We start from the raw sequence: 19,783 nt of genomic DNA on the forward strand, positions 1-19,783 counted from the left end.
ATAAGTATTTTTGTTACTTGCATGCACAGAGAAACCATATATAGTCTAAAAAACATCTTTAGTTAAACTGACACTACTTTCTTAAATAATAAATGCAGGTAACTCTATAGACAGACCAGTTCTAGGAACTGAGATGTGAATCCAGAGTGATTTGAGTTCCCCTTCAGTAACATCTTTGCTAGAGATTTTGGAAGTAGATGAAATGCAGTATTTTATTCTCTGTATTGAAAAGTAGAAAGAAAGAATGCCCAATTTACTGAAATGTGCAAATACAAATAGCATTTCCTAACTTGGCAATAACATGCAGAGTGGCAATATCGTTGTTATTGCTGTTTTATTTGGTATTCACATCTAACTTGCTTGCAAATGTATATTAGAATTAAATTTTCTCAACATTTTCATTTTAGGAGAAAAGTTCTTCACTACAAAGTAATTTCCATAATTCTGAAATCTCTTATATTTAATGAAAATTTTAGGCATTATATCTGCATAGCAGGCTTCTTGAGAAAGTACTGTCATTTTCATTGAAAATAATCCAAATTCACTGTATGATGTTCTGATGCTTACACCAAACAAATTGCTCACCAAGTGAAAAGTAAAGCTAACAAAGTTAACTGCACATTAACATGAGCAGTTAAAACATGCTTCTTGCCAGCTATTTTTATTTCAAGTTTTACAGAAACTGGAACTCCAAGACAGAAGTAGTGTAAATCACTTGCTTCCACTGGACCATCACATTAGTCCATAATTAAAAATCGAATCTGTCAACATTCCTGTGGGCATTACAGCTTTGTTTTCTAGCAAAAACCCCTGTGAGATGACAAATCCTGAGCTGAACCCATTAAAAGCTGTCTGTCATGCCACTCATGCTGTAGTAATACCTGCACGTTATAAGCTTATACGCAAATATTTAGCCTACACATGACATTTTTTTCCTCCTCCTGGATATAGTGAACTCCTGCTACACAGCACTATGCTACCTTTCAAAGCAGTTCCACTGTAAAGCAGAGATGAAGCAATGACTAGAAAGCCATTCACCCGGCAGTTTTTAGAATTGGGTTTTATGGCATTCAAATGGAAAAAAAAAAAAAACAAACAAACAACAAACAAACACCAAAACAAAACATAAAAAAAAAAAAAGCAATTGTTGGAATGGCAGTCCTTGCTGCAAAACTGCCTGCAGGGGCTCTGGACCCTGATGACTGCTGCTGCATGAGGTAGGCAGAAAAAAAAAAAAAGAAGGGAATCTGTCACCAGAGCTGTTCTTCAAGTGCAACATAAAATGCATTAAATACATATGGAAAATTTTATTAATAAAAACAAACATTAAAAAGACATGTCTATAGATTGGATTTATGTGACACTATATGGCTCTACTTACCTTTCCAACTTGTTAAGAACCTGGAAGCCATCATCATGTCCTTGGTGAAACAATAATTAATAATTGACTGGTAACTTACTTTACTGAATATATATATATTCAGGTATTTGCAAAAAAAACACATTGACTGGCATGAGGGAACTACAAATGAAAATGAGCACTACAAGAAGCAACTAGAAGAATGAGCTAAAAGGATGGCCTATCTCAGGACACTGTCCCTAGAGCACCATTCCCAAGCAATGAAATTGAGGAGTGTGCTGCTTTTATCAAGACCAAAAAGCCTGCGTTCTGATAAATCAAACCACAGCACAATGACTCATCAGCAGAAGACCCCACATCCTGATGTTAGAAGGATTGTGAAAAGGTTGCAGCACATCACATGCACCACTCTCCTTCCCCTAGCTCCAACAAGAAAGCAAACCATGGACATACATTTTAAACACATTTAAATGAGGAAAAAGAGACAAGGCCAAGATCTATGGAGGGGTAAGTCAGAAAGTCTCTGAGGAAAAGCAAGAACCTGTAGCAATTGCTGATCCCTAGGCCCAAAAGATCTGCCCAAAAACTAGCTCATCACTACTCATTCAGAAACACTAGATAAGTGAGGAAGAGTGAAGTCCTTTGAGCCCAGACAACTCAGCCGTATCTTGGTACCTTTCAGTAACAATGAATTAAATTTATAAGACAGTGAAAGTGTGCAGGTAAAAATCAGCTCACTTTATGATTTTCTAAACAAATAGCCCTTCCATACAACCTTGCACTGAATTTTATTACTCTAATTTCCCTACACTAGCAATGGAGATAAAAACTTAATATTTGTGAATTAAATCCACTTAATTCAAGTTTCTGATGGATGATGTATCTTTTAGATACTGAAGAAAGGCAGTAGGTTTTTACATGTGCTGAGAAGTTACTTCAAACAAATCTTAGATATAAATGTGCAGACGTCTTTTGTCTGCAATGGAAAGGGACTTAAAACCATGCTTTTATGTGGTATCACACATTACTGCACAGCTTCAGTTCTCTGGACTAAAGAGGAAAAAGGAAATAAAGGTTTCTGACTGGGACATTTCAAAGGCACATTAGTTACTCATGCTAAAATTTAATACTTGGGACTGAAACTCAAATAAAGTAGACACAATCCTTGTTGTTTTTTTATTGTTGTTTGTTGTTGTTTTTAAACACCTAAAATGAGGCTAGGCTGCTTGTGTAAATACCTCTGAGAAGATATCAGAATACTGTTCTTTCCACAAAATTCATGTTGGAAGTAGAGATACATACAGCCCAAACCCTACAGGGCCACACCAAGGTTACTGAAAATGTTCGAGGTTTCTCTTTTTTCCATAAATCTGTCTTGCAAAAAGAATTGGTTCTAATTATTAAAGTTTACCTATCAGCCTGTTAGAACAGAATTAAACAGAAATACAACAGAAGTGTATCTATTCAGTATTGCTTCTAATCAAATCATATATACTTTTATTTTTTCAAATATTTTACGAGCTAGTTGTAAAGACAAAATGTAACTATGAGAAAATGTTACCTAAACAGATTCTTCCATCATATAATTTTGTTTAATACTCTCTGGATAATCAACTGGCAGTAACTGGCACACCACAGGTATTTTTATTACTTCAAATAAAAGCACTCACCACCAGAGTACATCCACTATCATCATGACTGGTATAGAAATTCAAAACATAGCCACCACTAGAATGATGCTACATTTCAGCAAAATCCCATACTTCCTCAATATTCTATTTGATGGATTTATTTTACTTATTTCACACCACTTTTGACTTAGTTGGAACACTGTACAGATTAACAGAAAACTTAACTAGAACTGAGCCAAGCCTGAGGAGGAGAAAAAATGTTAAAAGGAAAAAATACAAAAAAAGCAAAAAAAACAACAAGCAGAACTAAACAACAAACAAACTATCAAAAAAAACGAAGAATTACAGAAAGGTCAGAGCCAAGAGTTACATGTACCTAGGCCAATAGAGTTCTGAAATAATTTTCAGGAACTGAAATTTTCAGTAGCTTGTACAAGATAAAAGTTGCATCAGACTAAAGGTTACAGAGAAAAAAAAAAAGAGAGAGAGAAAAAAACAGGGCTCAGGGCTGCTTGGCTTCTTTTCCAGACGCTGAAAGAAAAGTTATGCTTTGGTGCTCTTTCCACTGTCTCTGTATTTCCAGTACTAAAGTATATAACAAGCAAAACATAATATTCTTTGAGATTATCTTCTGAGGAAGACATAAAAGCTTTTTTCATCCTTAATACCAACAATATGACTAGGTCATTAACAATATCGTGGACTCTGACAAGAGTCCTCTATGGAAGTGAGATTTAGTGCATGAGAGTTATCACCCTTACTTAACTGACTTTTGTGATGCAGGATATGGCCTCTGCAAGAGAATCAGAAGGAAGGAATATCTGTCTCAGCCTCAGCTGTTCCAGTTCCTGAGTCCAATGTTTCAGCATTTATGCATTGTTACTCTAAGTCACGTTCTTAAATTTCTGCAAATGAATTCACTAATGACTTATCTCTCAGGACTACAACAAAGACAGTTTCTCATTGTCCCATCCTGTTTTGTGGCAAGTAAAAAAAAAAAAAAAAAAAGGATTATGGATTCTTGCTCTCTTGTCTTCACAAACCTTTTCAAGGTTAGTTTATAAATGCTACATTGATGAAATGTTATAAACACTCCTAGAAGCTCTGTATCAGCATTAGGTGCCCTATTTGCCTAGCGGGGAAAAATCCAAAACAAATTCCAGGAAGTAAGTTTGTGGTTAGTAAGCAGCACAAAAATATTAGGTGCTCTATAAAGGTGTAGTTCTTTTCATCCTAAAATCTTAAGTCATAATCTGCAATCCTAAATTCTACTTTCAAATGTATAATCTTTCAAAATTCATTTAAAAAGTTATGTTAGAGCTTCATCAAGCTTTGTCAAGTTAAAACTTACACTGTATGTTTATTTATTATTTCCTTCTCCAGAGTTGCTAATAGTAACAGTATTATTACTAAAACCAATAAAAAGCCCCTGTAGAATCCTAGTAATATGCCACAATTTACTACCTTTGTTGAAACCAGTAAAAGCAATTGTTTAGGAATAGAAAAAAACAATATAAAAATTATTTCACAACAAACAAGTTGACTTTTTAATAAATTATAGATAAATGTTTGTATTTACTAGACCCTCCCCCCCCCCCCTTTTTTTCAGAAGCATTTGTAAGCCTAAATTTGTCTAAAGGATTTATCTCATTAATCCAGGCACCCATCTCAAAAGGTGGCCCTATTCACTTGCACTCTTTGAAGAGAATTTTGGTCTCACAGATCTAATTAGACAACTCTTTTAAAAGTCACTGCAATGATAGCTGCATTCATTTCCCTCCTGTTCCAGACTCAAAGTCAGAAGCAAATTCTCAATTTGTAAGCCAGAACATGTTCTGCTGGATATTTACAGCCAAACACTGAAATCACCAAAACCTGTTAGTGATGTCAAACAGGACAAAAATAGACCATCTTTCTTGTTTTTCCTAAATCAACTTGCATTCATAAAAGATGAAGGAATAGAAGCCTTGAAGAAAAAGAACTATCTTCATCATCTATACTATGAAAGCACTAAAACATCCAACGCTTCTTAGAAGAACCACTTCAAGAAAAGGAATCAGGGTTGTGTATGTGTCTTCGTGTTTTCCCTCTCCACATAGACTGTCCACAAAAACAAATACATTTTAAAAGTTTTCATCCCAAAGCTATTCTGTTTTGTTTTAATGAGACACACATAGATAACAGCAGGATCTACAGAAATGTTCAGGACACTGTAGCTTCTTCACAACAAGAAGAAAAGGGCAGGTGCTGGTTACTTGCAATAGGACCTGAAGGAACAGCATTAAGCTGCATCAGAAAAGGTTCAGGTTGGATATTAGGTAAAGGTTCTTCACTAAGGGTGGTCTGTCACTGCAGTATGTTCCCCAGGGCAACGGTAATGGCACCAAGCCTGCTAGAAGCAATGTTCAAGTAGCATTTGGACAATGCTTTCAAATATATGGTTTGATTTTTAGGTAGTTCTTTTTGGAGCCAGGAGCTGGACTTGATCATCCTTGTGGATCCCTTCTAACTCAGGGTATTCTATGATTCTATGTCATTTCACATGTCACTAAGAAGAACAATGATCCTTAAAAATTGCAGTCCCTAATACCAGGTGAAAGTATGTATGTATGTAGAAATATATGTAAATATACTTTCCCCAGGTGAAATATGTATTATATTAAATATAATAAGTATATTTAACCAGATGAAAGACTTCAAACATAACCAGCACAAACATGCATAATTAGTCACCTATAAACGGTATCTTACACTACACCTGCAAAGAGTAATCCACTAACCAGGTGGCTACAGATAAAAAAAAAAAACCAGGAACAAAATCAAAATGAGGAACTGTTTTTCTGTCTCATTCTTTATTACCGAAGATTTTACTGACAGACAGAAGTAAAAGATATGCACTGGATTTGGTAGGAAGCTGCTGTCAGAACATATAAAAATGAGTTGCATGATTTCTGAGAGAATGATTTGCAAAAATTGGTTTCAGGAAATCTAAAGTCTAAGCAATTCTTCTACATTTCATATTTTCAAGCAGTGCTGCTAATGCCTTTGAGAATAAATTTTCTGATCTCCAACTTAGCATCAAAGAAAGAAGTAGAGCTTTAATTACGAACGAATAAAATAAGAATACTTACGCTGACCCCATCGGCCTGTTCTTGGATTCAAATAATTTGGATAAAGTCCATTAGGACGATCCATTTTTTGAAGTAACTTCCGAATGTGCATGACCTAAATTAAATCAAGAATCAGTTTCACCACTAACATCTTTCACCAACTCTCTGCATATTGATAAATCTAAATTTTTTTTTCAGAAGTTTTCATAATCTGATCCATAATCTGAAGCTTTCTTGAGGGCTTTCTGTTTTGTTTTTTTAAAGGTTTGACACATAAACACAAACATCTTTTTAAAATGTGTTTTTTAAATGTACGTTGAAACAAATAAAAAAAAATCTTCCGTTGTCATAAATTTCTAAAAAGTCACCTATTTGGTAATAGAAATACATGTACATGTACAAAAGATTTTACTTGCTAGCAAGAATGCAGATAGAACATAATCCATTACAAAACGCAATACAGGAGGCACTTTCCTTTAATGCAATTTATGCTGAAACAGTAAAAAAAAAAGACAATTATATGATTTAAAAAAATGAATTTGAGACCTACCTTGTTGTAATACACAGGGTCCCCTGTCAAATAGCTGAGGTGGACAAATTCCATATGTAGAGTACCAAACTCAGCAAGGATGCTGCTTCCTGCGGAAGCCCAGCCCCAGTTTCGACCCACTCCACTGATTTTCAAGAAATACATGCAGAAATCAGGAAAAAAAAGGACAAAAAAATCAGAATTACTGTGCACAGTACTAGTACAACTACTGCAGAAAATTAAAGAGGTAACAGCAAAATATTAATCTGTATTCAAGATTACTGGAGTTGTGGTTTGGTAGACTGGTTGGTGATTTGGTGGTATAAGTCGGAGAGAAAAAAACAAAACAAAACATAGTGTCATTGATAAAAAGTCCCGTGATTATATTTTTGTGCATCAAGATATTGTATATTTCAATGTCTTAACGCTGGATCCAATCTCTCAATTGTTTTTTATTCATTCTATATTATTAAGAACAAGAATCAAAAGCAATTATCAGATGAGACAAGTATACTTCTAAGTGTGGCAGCAATAGCTTCCATCTTCTGTCAGGTATTTGCTGTCTTCCCTTTACCTGTGCTTAAAGTAAGCGTTAGACCCTTGAGCAAGATGGGAGTGGGCCCTATTTCTCTCTACCTAGGAAAATTGTATGTTTACGGTAGGCAGAATATTATGAATTTCTCAGATTCACATAAGGAACCATCAGAATTTATCATGCCATAGATCTTTTGCACTGTAAGAGATACCATGTGTTAATTCTTAACTCCTAAATTACCTCTGTTTTAATTTAATCTGTGAGTTTTCACCAGCTTGCAGGACTAGGTCCTTTAATTTATTGTTAGCCATATTTTCCAGGAGATTCCTTCTACGTTTTTTCATACAAGATTTCAGTTACCAGTAAAATTACAATTAGGAATGTCTTCTTACTTATCATAGAAAAATAGAATGACTTGGGTTGAAAGGGGGCTTAAAGATCATCTAGTTCCAACTCCCCTGCCATGGGAAGGATGCCACCCACTAGATGAGGTTGCCCAGGGCCTCGTCCAACTTGTCTTGAACACCTCCAGGAATGAGCTTCCACAACTTCTCTGGGAAACCTGGTCCAGTGCCTCACCACCCTCTGCGTGAAGAATTTCTTCCTTGTATCTAATCTAAGTCTATCGTAATTTAGTTTAAAACTATCCCCCCTTGTCCTGATTGAGCAAAAAGTTGCTCTCCATCTTCTTCGTAAGTCCCCGTCAAGTACTGAAAAGCTGCAATGAGATCTTCCCAGAGCCTTCTCCAGGCTGAACATCCCCAGCTCTCTCAGCCATTCTTCATAGGAGAGTTGCTCCAGACCTGTTCTGACAGATCCAGATCCTTCTTGTGCTGGGGGCCCCAGATCTGGATACAGCACTCCAAGTGAGGCCTCACAAAGGCAGAGCAGAGGGGGACAATCACCTCCCTCGACCTGCTGGCCACTCCTCTGTTGATGCAGCCCAGGATACAGTTGGCCTTCTGGGCTGCAAGAGTGCACTGCTGGCTCATACAAAACTTTTCATCCACTAGAACTCCAAAGTCTTTCTCTGCAGGGCTGCTCTCAAAGTGTTCTTCTTCCAATCTGCACTCATATCTGGGGTTGCCCCAACCTACGTGCAGCACTCTGCACTCATACTTGCTGGACCTCATTAGGTTCACATGGGTCCAATTCTCAAGCTTGTCCAGGTCCCTTTGGATGGCATCCCTTCCTTCTGTTGTATCAACTGCACCACTCAGCTTAGTGTCATCTGCAAACTTGCTGAGGGAGCACTTGATCCCATCATCTATGTGACTGATAAAGATATTAAGCAGTACTGGTCCCAGGACAGAGCCCTAGGGAACACCACTCATCGCTGGCCTCTGCTTGGATGTAGAGCCAGTAACCACCACTTTCTTGGTGTGGCCTTCAAGCCAATTCTTTATCCACTGAATGGTCCACCCTTCAAATCCATCTCTCTCCAATTTGGAGACCAGGATGTCATCTGGGACCATGACAAATGGACCTTGCAGAAGTCCGGGTAGATGACACTGGTCGGTGTTCCCTTGTCAATTGATGCAGCTACTGTGTAGTAGAAGGCCACCAGACTGGTGAGGCATAATTTGCCCTTGGTGAAGCCGTCCTGGCTGTCTCGGATCACCTCCTGGTCCTGCATGGGCCTTGCCATTGCTTCCAGGAGGATCTGTTCCATGATCTTTCCAGGCACAGAGGTGAGGCTCAATAATCTGCAGTTCCCTGGATCCTCCTTTCTACCCTTTTTAAAAACGGGAGTGATGTTTCCCTTTTTCCAGTCACCAGTGACTTCACATGACTACCAGGCCTTTTCATATATAATTGAGAGTGGTTGTTTAATATTGTTATTATTGTTATTATTATTATTATTATAAAATTGTATTTTATATAATTTTAATAATAAATTTAATAATTTTATATAATTTTCTAATTATATATATTATATTAATAATAATAACAATTAGAAAAAGGAAAAATGTAAATGAAAAACATTGGTAATGGAACAGCAATTGTAGCTTTACCTGAGACAGAACATCTTTAAAAATACAGTAACCACTGTTCACAGACTGTATAGAGACAAAAACTGTGTTGTTTGTGTTGTTTATTTATTTATTTATTTATTTTTGGCTCAACTCTCATAGAGAGAGAAAATAAAGTGTTTCATGAAAAATACAAAATCTAATAAAACACAAGTTGCTAATTTTTCATATCTGTCTTTCAGGCCTTGCCTTTTATGTGTGTGTTAGCCTCATGATAAGCATTCACACATACACATGCTACTGTCACTGCTTCCTTGCATGTCAGCCACTGTATTTTCTGCTGTGATGCCAGCTGGCTCTGTATGCTACCAAGAGACTGAGACAGTGAATGCACTAACAGGAAAATTTTGGCACCACAATGATAAAATAGAAAAACTGCCTTGTGTCAAAAAATGCTTTCAAAATTTGAGGGAAAACCCAGAATTGAACAAGCAATGCAAGATAAATTAGACAAGGCAATTTTCTTCCACAAGGCTATTCAGACCACCTAAGTTCAGTATTCAGCTGAACAGCCATCAAAGGAGCCTATCCATCTCAACTGACCATAGTGGACTTCAGCACACTAGCCTTTATACCTAAGCCAAACTGTAAAATGAATCATCATGATTGAGTATCTTCAGCATCCTAAAACTTTTTGAGATTTCTCATAGTAACATACAGCTCACAAAGTGCATAAAAATCAGTAAATTCAACCACGGCGTGTAAACAATTTTGTTTTTTAATAGGAACGTGATGACTAAACAACTAATCATTAAGTTCTAGGACAACATATGGCATAATAAACTCAGTATGTTCTAATGACATGTTGAATTCTTACTGCAGAATCAGGGAAAAAATTAATGGTCACAAATTATTGCAGTTAATGAGGTAGGATGCTCTGAACTCTATTAACATTATTCTTAAGTTCCAGAAATACCAATTTGTCATCATTTTCTACAATTGCACTACTTAGAAGAACTGACATATGCCATTACTAATTCTAAGTTGGAGGAAGGGGAAAAACACAGAGAACACAAAAGAAAATTCGTTACCTTTTCAGATTCACCATTGCCCATGGTATACCTGTAGGCGTGTTGAAGGCTGGAAGAAGTTTTCCTGCCAGCTGCACTGCTTTGATCTTGAAAACCTAAGATAGTAGGATAAAGTGGAAATAGTTACAAATTCTGATTTATCTCCAAGAACTATAAGGACTGAAATTTCCTTGCCCCACCCACTTCATCTAAGAAAAGCTTTATGTTGCAAAAAAAGATAATGCATTAACTTCTCATTTATTTTCACTTGTTCACTTTATGAATATCATTAAGATTTGAACAAAGAAAATGAAATGAAAAGAAAACTCGTTATGTTAATGACTTTGCCTCCATGCTCACCAGCAACTTTGCTAAGGTTCCTATGAAAGAAGGATATCAATCCTCACTCCACCTCCTTCCACCAACATTAAGAGTTTCAAACACTGTGTACAGCAGTCTTTAGAACATACTTTATATTTTGGAGCTAAAAGCAAGACAATTCCTCCACCTGACACACAAGCGTTTTAACTTTTACAAACTTACAATCTCTTTAACAATATATTTAGTGTAGACAGATTTCCTATCTTTTTATGAACACTGTCTAAGCAAAACCAAATATGCGCAGTTTCCTGTAGCTTTTATTTCATTGATAATACAGAAGAAAAATAACAGGCTTAGTATTTCCTCTCCAGTTTGATTAGTCATACAATTTACTGACCGGACAAAATTAATTTCCATTGTTGTTTTTCATTTCTCTAAAAAATGTGCTTTCAGAACATAAACCTGTAATATCTTTATTTAGAGCCTGATGTTCATTAGTTAAATTAGTAACTTGGAGAAAGTTTCTGCTAAGCCTATAGGAAGCATCTTTTCCAAGAAGGCATACTTGGCAGATGCCAATGACATAAAATTGGTCTTAGTAGCTAGTTGCTAGCACATACATCAATTAACTCATTGTCAATATTCACCATATTTCTGCAAAAGCATCTTCTTAATTAGGAGATAACATTATTCATCTGCTGAGGCACTGCACAAACATTTAACAAAAAGAGCTACCATGCTTTACAATTACTTATACAACAGGGACATACTATAAAGACAGTATTATCAACTAGCTGACCAATATTCTGTAATGAAGAGAATTAAAAGCTTTAAGAAGGACTGCAAGAAAGCTCTGTTATGTTTATAAAAATGATTTCTTCCTTTTTTAAAGTCTAGAGGAGGAAAAGAGAAAAGATGCTGCCTGGGGAATCTGAAAAATAAGCAATCAAGACTATTCTCATTTTTCATATGAAGGTGGGAAAAGATCAATATCTTAATATTTTAGAAGGTGACTAGTAAGACATGAAATAGACAGAAAAGAATATTAAAGATGACATCTAATTGCATTTGATGCAGTGGAGTATGAAGAGATGGGGGTGGATCTGAAAGCAATGAGCCAGGAAAAAACTTCTACAGAGGTATTCTAAATGAATTCTAAGACGAAGTATGTCTAAACTGAAAAAGCGGATACTGGAATCATCAAAATAGGATTTGATGTAAGTGTGAAGTAATGGAGGCAACGTGGCTTGAATGATTTTCAGCAATGATATTGACAAAAGACAGTGAGAAAACATGCTGAAATTTAACGGTAAAATTCAGAGACTCTGACTTTGAATAAAGGCCCAAGTCAAAATAGGAAGGCATAGTATAAGTAAGAGGAATAATACAGGTGGAGTCTATGGTAATTGCAAAAAAAAAAAAAAAAAAAAAAAAAAGAAACCCTGAAGAAAACTAAAAGCTCTGCCTTGGCATTGGTAAATTAGCAGCTTTGCATCTACGAACGTATGTCAAAAAATCATGCTGAAATTTTAGATTTTTAATAGATGGGCCAAGACCAGATAGAACTGCTATCACCACCTGCAGTGAGTTACCTCTACAATGCAGAACAATTTCCACACCTCCAGAACAGAATTATAAGTTCTACTTAAACGGTACATAGTTTGGAAAGATGTCTCTGACATGAATTTATTAGCTTCAGCTTTTGGATCCTGCACCTTTTGAAAACTCTACGCATACAATTATTTGTTTGCAATTTGAAAATTACTGAAAAATTGTGGCAAGAATATTCAGTGGGAGAATATCCCTAGAAACTTCCTCACTAGAAGAATATTCCCAATGGCTACCTATTTATGTACTACTATCCAGCTTTTAGTCAATATGAAATGTACTACAATAACTTAGGAAAAAATAATATATTGGAAGCGGTTTTTTAGTAACAGTGCAGAAAGCACAGGCTAAGCTGAGCAAAATGTACATGAATCTACACAGGGGCAGGGAAAGCAATATAGCCACTGTGCCAGTCATTTCAGCATGTGAAAAAAAACACAGAAAGCCAGTGGAAAGTAGCGACCGTTGATTCAGACAATGATATTAATAGCATCTGTGAAAACTTGCTGTGATTAGAGGCACATTCCTGACACCTCTGTTGAACTGAGGACTCTGACCACTACTATTTAGTGCCAAAGGGTGAAACTGCCCATCCTTACCCTTCTCATCAAATAAAACACTTATATGCAACTGAAGATAGGCCATTACTTCATATTAGCATACCTTCCAACCCCACCACTATCTCAGAGTCCTATGAATTTCTCACTGTTGTTTTTGGGTAACAAAACAACCTAATGTTTGATACTGCATCTATCTATGCATACTCATTTATCTATGCATACTCATTTCTCTCCAAGATTGGAGAGAAAGCTGCTTAGGTTTTTATCAGAGCAAAGTAACTAGAAGAGCACATTTGTAGAAAGGTAGAGAAAAGAGGGAAATAAAACAAGCAGTGGTAGATGAAATGTCATTTGTAGGAGAGACTGCAGATGTGACCACAGTATTCTGCTGATCTAACTTAAACAGCTCCTTCTAATAAATTTCAGACGTACCACAACAGCAGCAGTAAATGCACGAGGCCCTAACTTGTAAATAATGCTATGACAGCAGACAGCATGATCACTTATAATATAGTAAGCATGAGTTGTTTGTTTGTTTGTTTTGAAGAAGTTGAACTGATAGATTCTGTTTCAACCTTGGCAGTTCCCCATTGTTAGGCACTGCATTTCAAGAACAACACAAGCAGGAAGAACAGAGAAGAACCCAAATGAATGGATGCCTTGAAATTAGACCTTGTTAAGAAACAGTAGAAGCACTGTGGTTATTTAGCCTACAGAAAAGATGTTCAAGAGAAGACAGGATAGTAACCTTTCAGTCCATACAATGCCAATACACGGAAAAATGAAATAAACTGTGTTCTCCATGGTCATGGAGAATACAAAATAACAGAAGCATGAAGTAAGATGTCAAGGCTGGCCTATTCAAATACTGAAAGCAGATAATGAACAGAGCATCTCACACCAATAGATTCAGACCGCCGAGAATATTGTTTGGCACAGTCTAAAATCTTGACTCAATCTAAAGTAGTTATCTTTTTACCTTTGGAATTCAATATGCATTACTGAACTATTTACCGTCCTTTTGTGGATAACCACCCATTTAAAATTCAACTCGTCAGTTAGGACTTTCTGCCTGAGCAGAGATAGGGACTAGTGGTATGATTTACTGCTGAATACCAAAATATGTAGCATTATTGCAAAAAGAAACATAGCTACCTTAATAAGCATATTTGTTTCATTGCCTATGAAGGCTTAGAATAAAAAGCCTGCAAGACAGGTGAACAGCTTTAAGTTCCAAAGACACACAACACCCCTATATAAGACTGGGAACACCAGAGTTTTACAATGTTCCTAGAGAGTTCCCCACTGAAAGAAGGGATATCATGCTACGAAGAAATAGGTCCCTCTTTATAATGTATTTGCTTCTCATAAATTCCAAGGATTTCATTAGAAAGGTCTCGTGACAAGAGGGAGATACAAAAAGGTTGAGGTAACATTTCAGCTATCATAGTATGAAAAAAAAAGTGGAAAAGCACTTTGTGAGTAATGATTGAAGAGGTCTGTCGCATCTAGAATTTGTCCTGGAGAAAGTAAATCTGTGATGATGTGAGATTTAGCAAGGCAGCTATAAACTACAACATTTTTGGTGGTAAAAAGATGCAGAATTACATAAATACAACTGCAACTTTTCAGCAGTGGAAGTATATTGAGTCATAGCAGAGGTTTAACAGAGAAATATTTGCCAATGCTATTAAACACTACCATATGTGTCTTGGTGAGCTGTAATGATTACCAAGTACTTGACGAACAACATGCAGTGCTTCTAAAAGACAAAGTCTTTAGACAAGAGAAGACTTGTCCTAGAAAGGAATGGTCTCTGAATTTATTTTAATTTCTCTATGACAGAAAAAAATAACACAGAAGTGAAAAGCCCAAACCCATCTCAGCATTCTAAGAGTCAAAAAAAAAAAAAAAGTTCACCAAGAATCAGCTTAAATCTGGACTATGATGTCAACTGTCTCTGTCTTCTTTGCACCCTCCCTTCACAAATTTATACATAGATATTTATATTTTATTATAAGATTCCCCCTGTGCTTTCCCTTCTGGTTAAGCAGTCCCAGCTTTCACAGCCTTTCCTCATAAGAGACACCCTCCAGTCTGTTAAGTCATCTTCATGGCCCTTTCTGGTATGTCCACATCTCTCCTGAACTTGGGAGTCCGGGACTGGATACAGTACTCCAAGTGTGTCCTCACAGTTGCCGAGCAGAGCAGAGAGGAAGGATTACTCACTCCCCTTGACTTGCTGGCAGTACTTGACCTAATGAAGCCAGGATACCATTAGCCTTTTTTGCAGTAAGGGCACATTGCTGTCTCATTTTCAATTTGATGACCACTTCGGTCCTTTTCTGCCTATCTAATTTCCAGACAGCTAGCCCCCAATATGTACTGGTGCACGTGGCTGCTCCTCCCCGGTGCAGGACTTTGCACTTCTCTTTGTTGAACTGCATGGGGATCCTGTCAGCCCATTTCTCCAGCTTGTCTAGGTCTCTCTGGACGGCAGTGTGACCCTCTGGTGACTCCTTATAATTTAATCTGCGAATGTGCCAATGGTATGCTCAACAGATCCAGATCATTAATAAACATGTTGAACAGGACTGGGCCCAGTACTAACCCCTGGGGTACATCAATAGCTACTGGCCTCTCACTACTTTGTGCCACTGACCGCTACTCTCTGGGCCTCACCATTCAGCCAGTTTTCAATCTATACCACTATCTGCTCATCTAGCCCATACCTCAAGCAGCTTCTCTGTGAGGATCTTATGTGATATGGTGCTGAAAGCCTTCCTGAAGTCAAGGCAGAGAGTATCAATGCACTTCTGTAAGGTACGAGGCAGTTATATGCAAAAATTTACACAGACAGTCAATGGAATTTGGTATGGGTCTTTTAATCTCAACAGTCTTCAAAATTTTAGAACACTGCTAAAATTCACCCTTATGGAAGTCTGGGATCAATTACTTCTGTTTATGCAATTATTGATGTAGAGTCCTCTTGTGTAAGAGAATTCTGGTATCTCAAGAACAACTCATCTGAGCAGACAATACTTCACCCATAAATATTACATGATTTGCTGATTTACTGGTTTCAGGAAACAAGAAATACTTTATGAAATGTTTAATCTTTAAAAAAGAAAGAAAGAAAGAAACAACAAGAAAAAAAAAAAACACAAGAAAAAAACCACATTAGTAATTCACCAATCGCAAAGTCAACATTTCTGAATGTATTGCAACTGCTGTTTCCTGCATCTATTCTAATCCGGGCCCCTCTCTTCTGTTTAATGATAATCTCTGAAGTCAAATTGTTTGTTTTTTTTTTTTTTTTGTTTTTGTTTTGTTGTTGTTGTTGTTGTTGTTGTTGTTGTTGTTGTTTGCTTTTTTTTTTTTTTTAACTAAAGGAAAAGTGCCTTTGAAAATGAATTTTCTGAGAATTTTCTGCTATATTTTCAAAACTTGTAGACTAGGCCAACATTTTGTTTAGCCAGTGACACTACACATCAGACAAATATTTTTATAAAACAAAGTCATACTGAACACCTCTCTGCAAGATATACTTTTGTAAACAATTTGAAAGAAAGAATGGTAGGAAGGTAATAAAGTCTGTCCAGTTCGAGATGATGCATGAACTCAGGTGACAGAACAGTTGACTCTGTTCTAAAAATTATGGTTATGCAAGCCTAGTTACCCTTAATATTTCTATCTAGCTTGCAAAAATTCTTAGCGTGTTGTATTAGAATTATCCTGACTTCAAGGAAAAAGTTGCAATTGCACTCTGCACTCCATTTCTAAAACAAGCAGCCCAGAAAAGCCTGCAGGACTGTACAGGTCTATTCATAACCCAAGTCTCCAGATCTCTTCTTTCCTAGAGGCTCTACACTTTTTTGAGATAAAAATAAAAGGTCATGTTTTGTGGGATTTTGAACACAGGCAAAGGTAAAGTACCAGTAAAAGATATGGCAAAAAAATACCCCATTGTATCAACTGATCTGAATGGAACAGACAACCTAGAAAAACTACCCTATTGGTAGTTCCTATGTTAGAATTGCACAGAAAAACATTTAAATGCCTATTTGATCATGTAATTTAGCTACAGTCTAAAATTGAGCAGAATAATAAATGAAGAAAAATATTTGAACTGCATCAATTAAATCCAGATAAACAGATTATCTGGCTGACTACAATTTTCCCTATTTATATTTTACAAAGGAGCATGTTTGTATGTTCAAATGTTGCTTCTTTAATATATGATAATAAATATTATGGAGGTGGTTTTTTTTTTTTTTTTTTTTTTTTTTTTTTTTTTTTTACCACCAGCAGTGAAGGATTTGCAAACAGAATTCTTAAGTGATACTATCTTTATCTTTTACTAAAGTTTTCCAAAGCTGCTTTCCTGGACAACAGACTTGAAGAATCTAGTTACTGTTGGCTATAGCATCTTAGGATCTAATGAAATATTCATTGGTTTCACACTACTGATATTTTTGAAAAATCTACATAAAAAGCTTGTGCATAATTAACTTACTAGAAATATTTGAAATCTTTGCTCTATAAGACCTAAATGTAAAAGTTTGGCACGCACTGGACAACCAGCTAATCACATTTAAATTACCTGGCACAGGTTAATAGTGCCCCAATTAAACTGCATCATTTCCGTTTACTTCCTTGGCATTGGTTTCATGAGTAGAAAAGTTACACTTTCTTCGTTTTTAAAGGACCTTCAAATCTGATACACTTCATACCAGTCAGCTAACATCACAAATCATTTAAAATTAAGAATAAGTGCTATGAGAATCTGGCATATAAACGGCTCCTAGATCTGATCATTCCAGTAAGAGATAATATACTGTTTCTCATCCTGCCTAGCTGAGCCAAAATTCATGGCTGTTTTGAATTAATTCTGTCTTCTATTTTTATTAGAAAGTTGCTTTGAGTCCAGGCATTTTTTTTTTGCTTTATTTTTCCTTCTTTTCAGATTCGATTTCTTTGCTGTAAGTTCAAATATACAGGCTGTATTAACCTGTTAGATCAGTAACCTTCTAGAAGCAACAATCTTGCATTTGTACAACATACCAAACAGAATCACTCACACCTATGCATGCTCCAAAGACACAACTGGGCTTTTAAGAGCCTCTCCATTCACGTGATTTCTTCTTGCTGTGGGAGCCAGAGTAGCACTGGGAACCAGATGTGAGAGCACACAATCTCTGGCATCTGGCTTAAGTGTTCTCCTACTGGTTGCAGGCAGCAAGAAGGATTGACTTAAAACAAAAAAAAAAGAAAGCAGAATGAGGAAGATAAAACATATCTGGATGGCCAACAGGAAACAAAACAAAACAGTCATCAAGGGGCAGAAGATCAGTATAGAGCTTTACCAGCAGGGAAGCAAAAGTGGTAAAGGCAGGCCTTCCAGTCTCCCACCTCACACAAAGTGTCAGGCAGAAGAAATTAAAAGAGCATGAACAGGAGCAGAAGGGATGAAGAAGAAGGCATCAGGAGGAAGGCCAGAATATGAATGGAAGGAAGGACAAAGCAGAGAAGACAATAACAAGAGACCATGAAGAGAATTACAAGAGTCTAGCTACAAGAAACAAGAGTACTAGGAACAGCCTGGGTTAATAGGGAAAAACACTTTCTCATCACCAGAGAAGATTCTTCAGACCTAGAATTGACCCTAACGTATCTGCCTTTCAACATATCTTCCTGGCTAAACACACTCAGACAAAGTAAACAGTAGAAATTTATCTTGGTAGGTTTTTCAGTTTGTTTTTTATCAATGATCCTTGTTATTTTGCTAATACCAAGCCTGTACTATGTTCCTAAGGGTTCCAACCCAACTGATGATCCAGTATCTCTGTAGATTCTAGAAAGAAACTATGTATTAGGAACCCTAACAACAGTTCTGAAATCAAGTAATTAAGCCATTTATGCTATATTTACAAGTTTTATAAGAGTCTTTCTCATGCAATAAAAATTATCTACCACCTCTGATTATTAATCTATAGCATTTTTGGCAACATTTGTTCCTAATACATTCTCCACTCACGTCAAATATCTTATTTTCACATATACTTTTCTGTGCTATGTCATCTTTTTTGTCCTTCAGCTGTGCTTACATTGTATCAGTTTCTACTTTCTGTTATTCCTGTCTCCTCTTTCTCTTCAATGTGCTGCCAAGCTTTCCATTTCAAATCAATCTTGATTTCCCCTTTAGACTTTGCCAGAAATGACTCAGTCCTCCTTAGACTGTATTTGCCTTTACAAAAAAGTTAAACATAGATGAAGTTACATATTGTTTCACACTATGTACACTCATTATAAACAGACTCCTTCCTCCCATTGGTATGATATGACAGATTACAGTGCAAAAATCACACTCTAGAAACAAAATATTCAAAAAAAAAACCAAAAACACATAGCTTTTACATTTACAAAAACATATCCTTCACACTATGTCAGATACAAAATACAGTCCATTACGTTGCACCTGAAAGCAAGTAAATAGCATTTTGTTGGTTTTGTGTTTGCTTTTTTTTTTTTTTTTTTTTTTTTAAATGGATGAACTGGCATGTTTTTATATATTTGCAGACATAGTTAGGTTATTCACAGTTATATGCATGCATTAGGTCCAAGCTCTGACAAAAAATTACACGGTCAACACAAGCTATAAGCAATGAATTAGTAAGTACCAAATCTTCATATTTGGATAAATTCTGCAAGACACTAGAAAAAACTTTTATTTTGAAAAATGGTAGGAGAAATATCCTAAACTCCTGAAGAATAATTTATAGATCTTACAGCCAGATGTAACAAGGATTTTCCTCTTTTATGTCATGCAATCAAAAAATCAAAAAGGCTCAGAGCAACAATCTCAACTTCTGTATAAAATAAAGAATAATTACCAACTTAACCTTAAATACTATTTGCTGACAGAGTGACATACCTGGATTGATTTACCTATGATATATTGACTGACTATTCATGTGTACAGGAGATTCCTCTACCTTTTGATGATTTTTCTACTACTTCTGCTGTTTCTACACATCCTTTTTAAAACATGATTTCCAATAAGTTTAGAGCATACCAACACTGGCC

General features: G+C 36.2%; 1 protein-coding gene across 1 annotated transcript in view; it reads right to left on the reverse strand.

Moving 5' to 3' along the window:
• The window catches only part of MAN1A2 (mannosidase alpha class 1A member 2), a 140,399-nt gene that overhangs the window by 37,975 nt on the left and 82,641 nt on the right, over positions 1-19,783 (reverse strand). The window contains exons 6-8 of the mRNA XM_084501186.1: positions 10,230-10,324; positions 6,652-6,775; positions 6,123-6,216 (exon numbers count right to left, since the gene is read on the reverse strand). Coding sequence (XP_084357312.1) covers positions 6,123-6,216; positions 6,652-6,775; positions 10,230-10,324 — 313 coding nt within the window. The remainder of the gene's footprint in view (positions 1-6,122; positions 6,217-6,651; positions 6,776-10,229; positions 10,325-19,783) is intronic.

Source organism: Aythya ferina (genome assembly GCF_964211825.1).
Source record: "Aythya ferina genome assembly, chromosome: 1".
Taxonomy (NCBI): domain Eukaryota; kingdom Metazoa; phylum Chordata; class Aves; order Anseriformes; family Anatidae; genus Aythya; species Aythya ferina.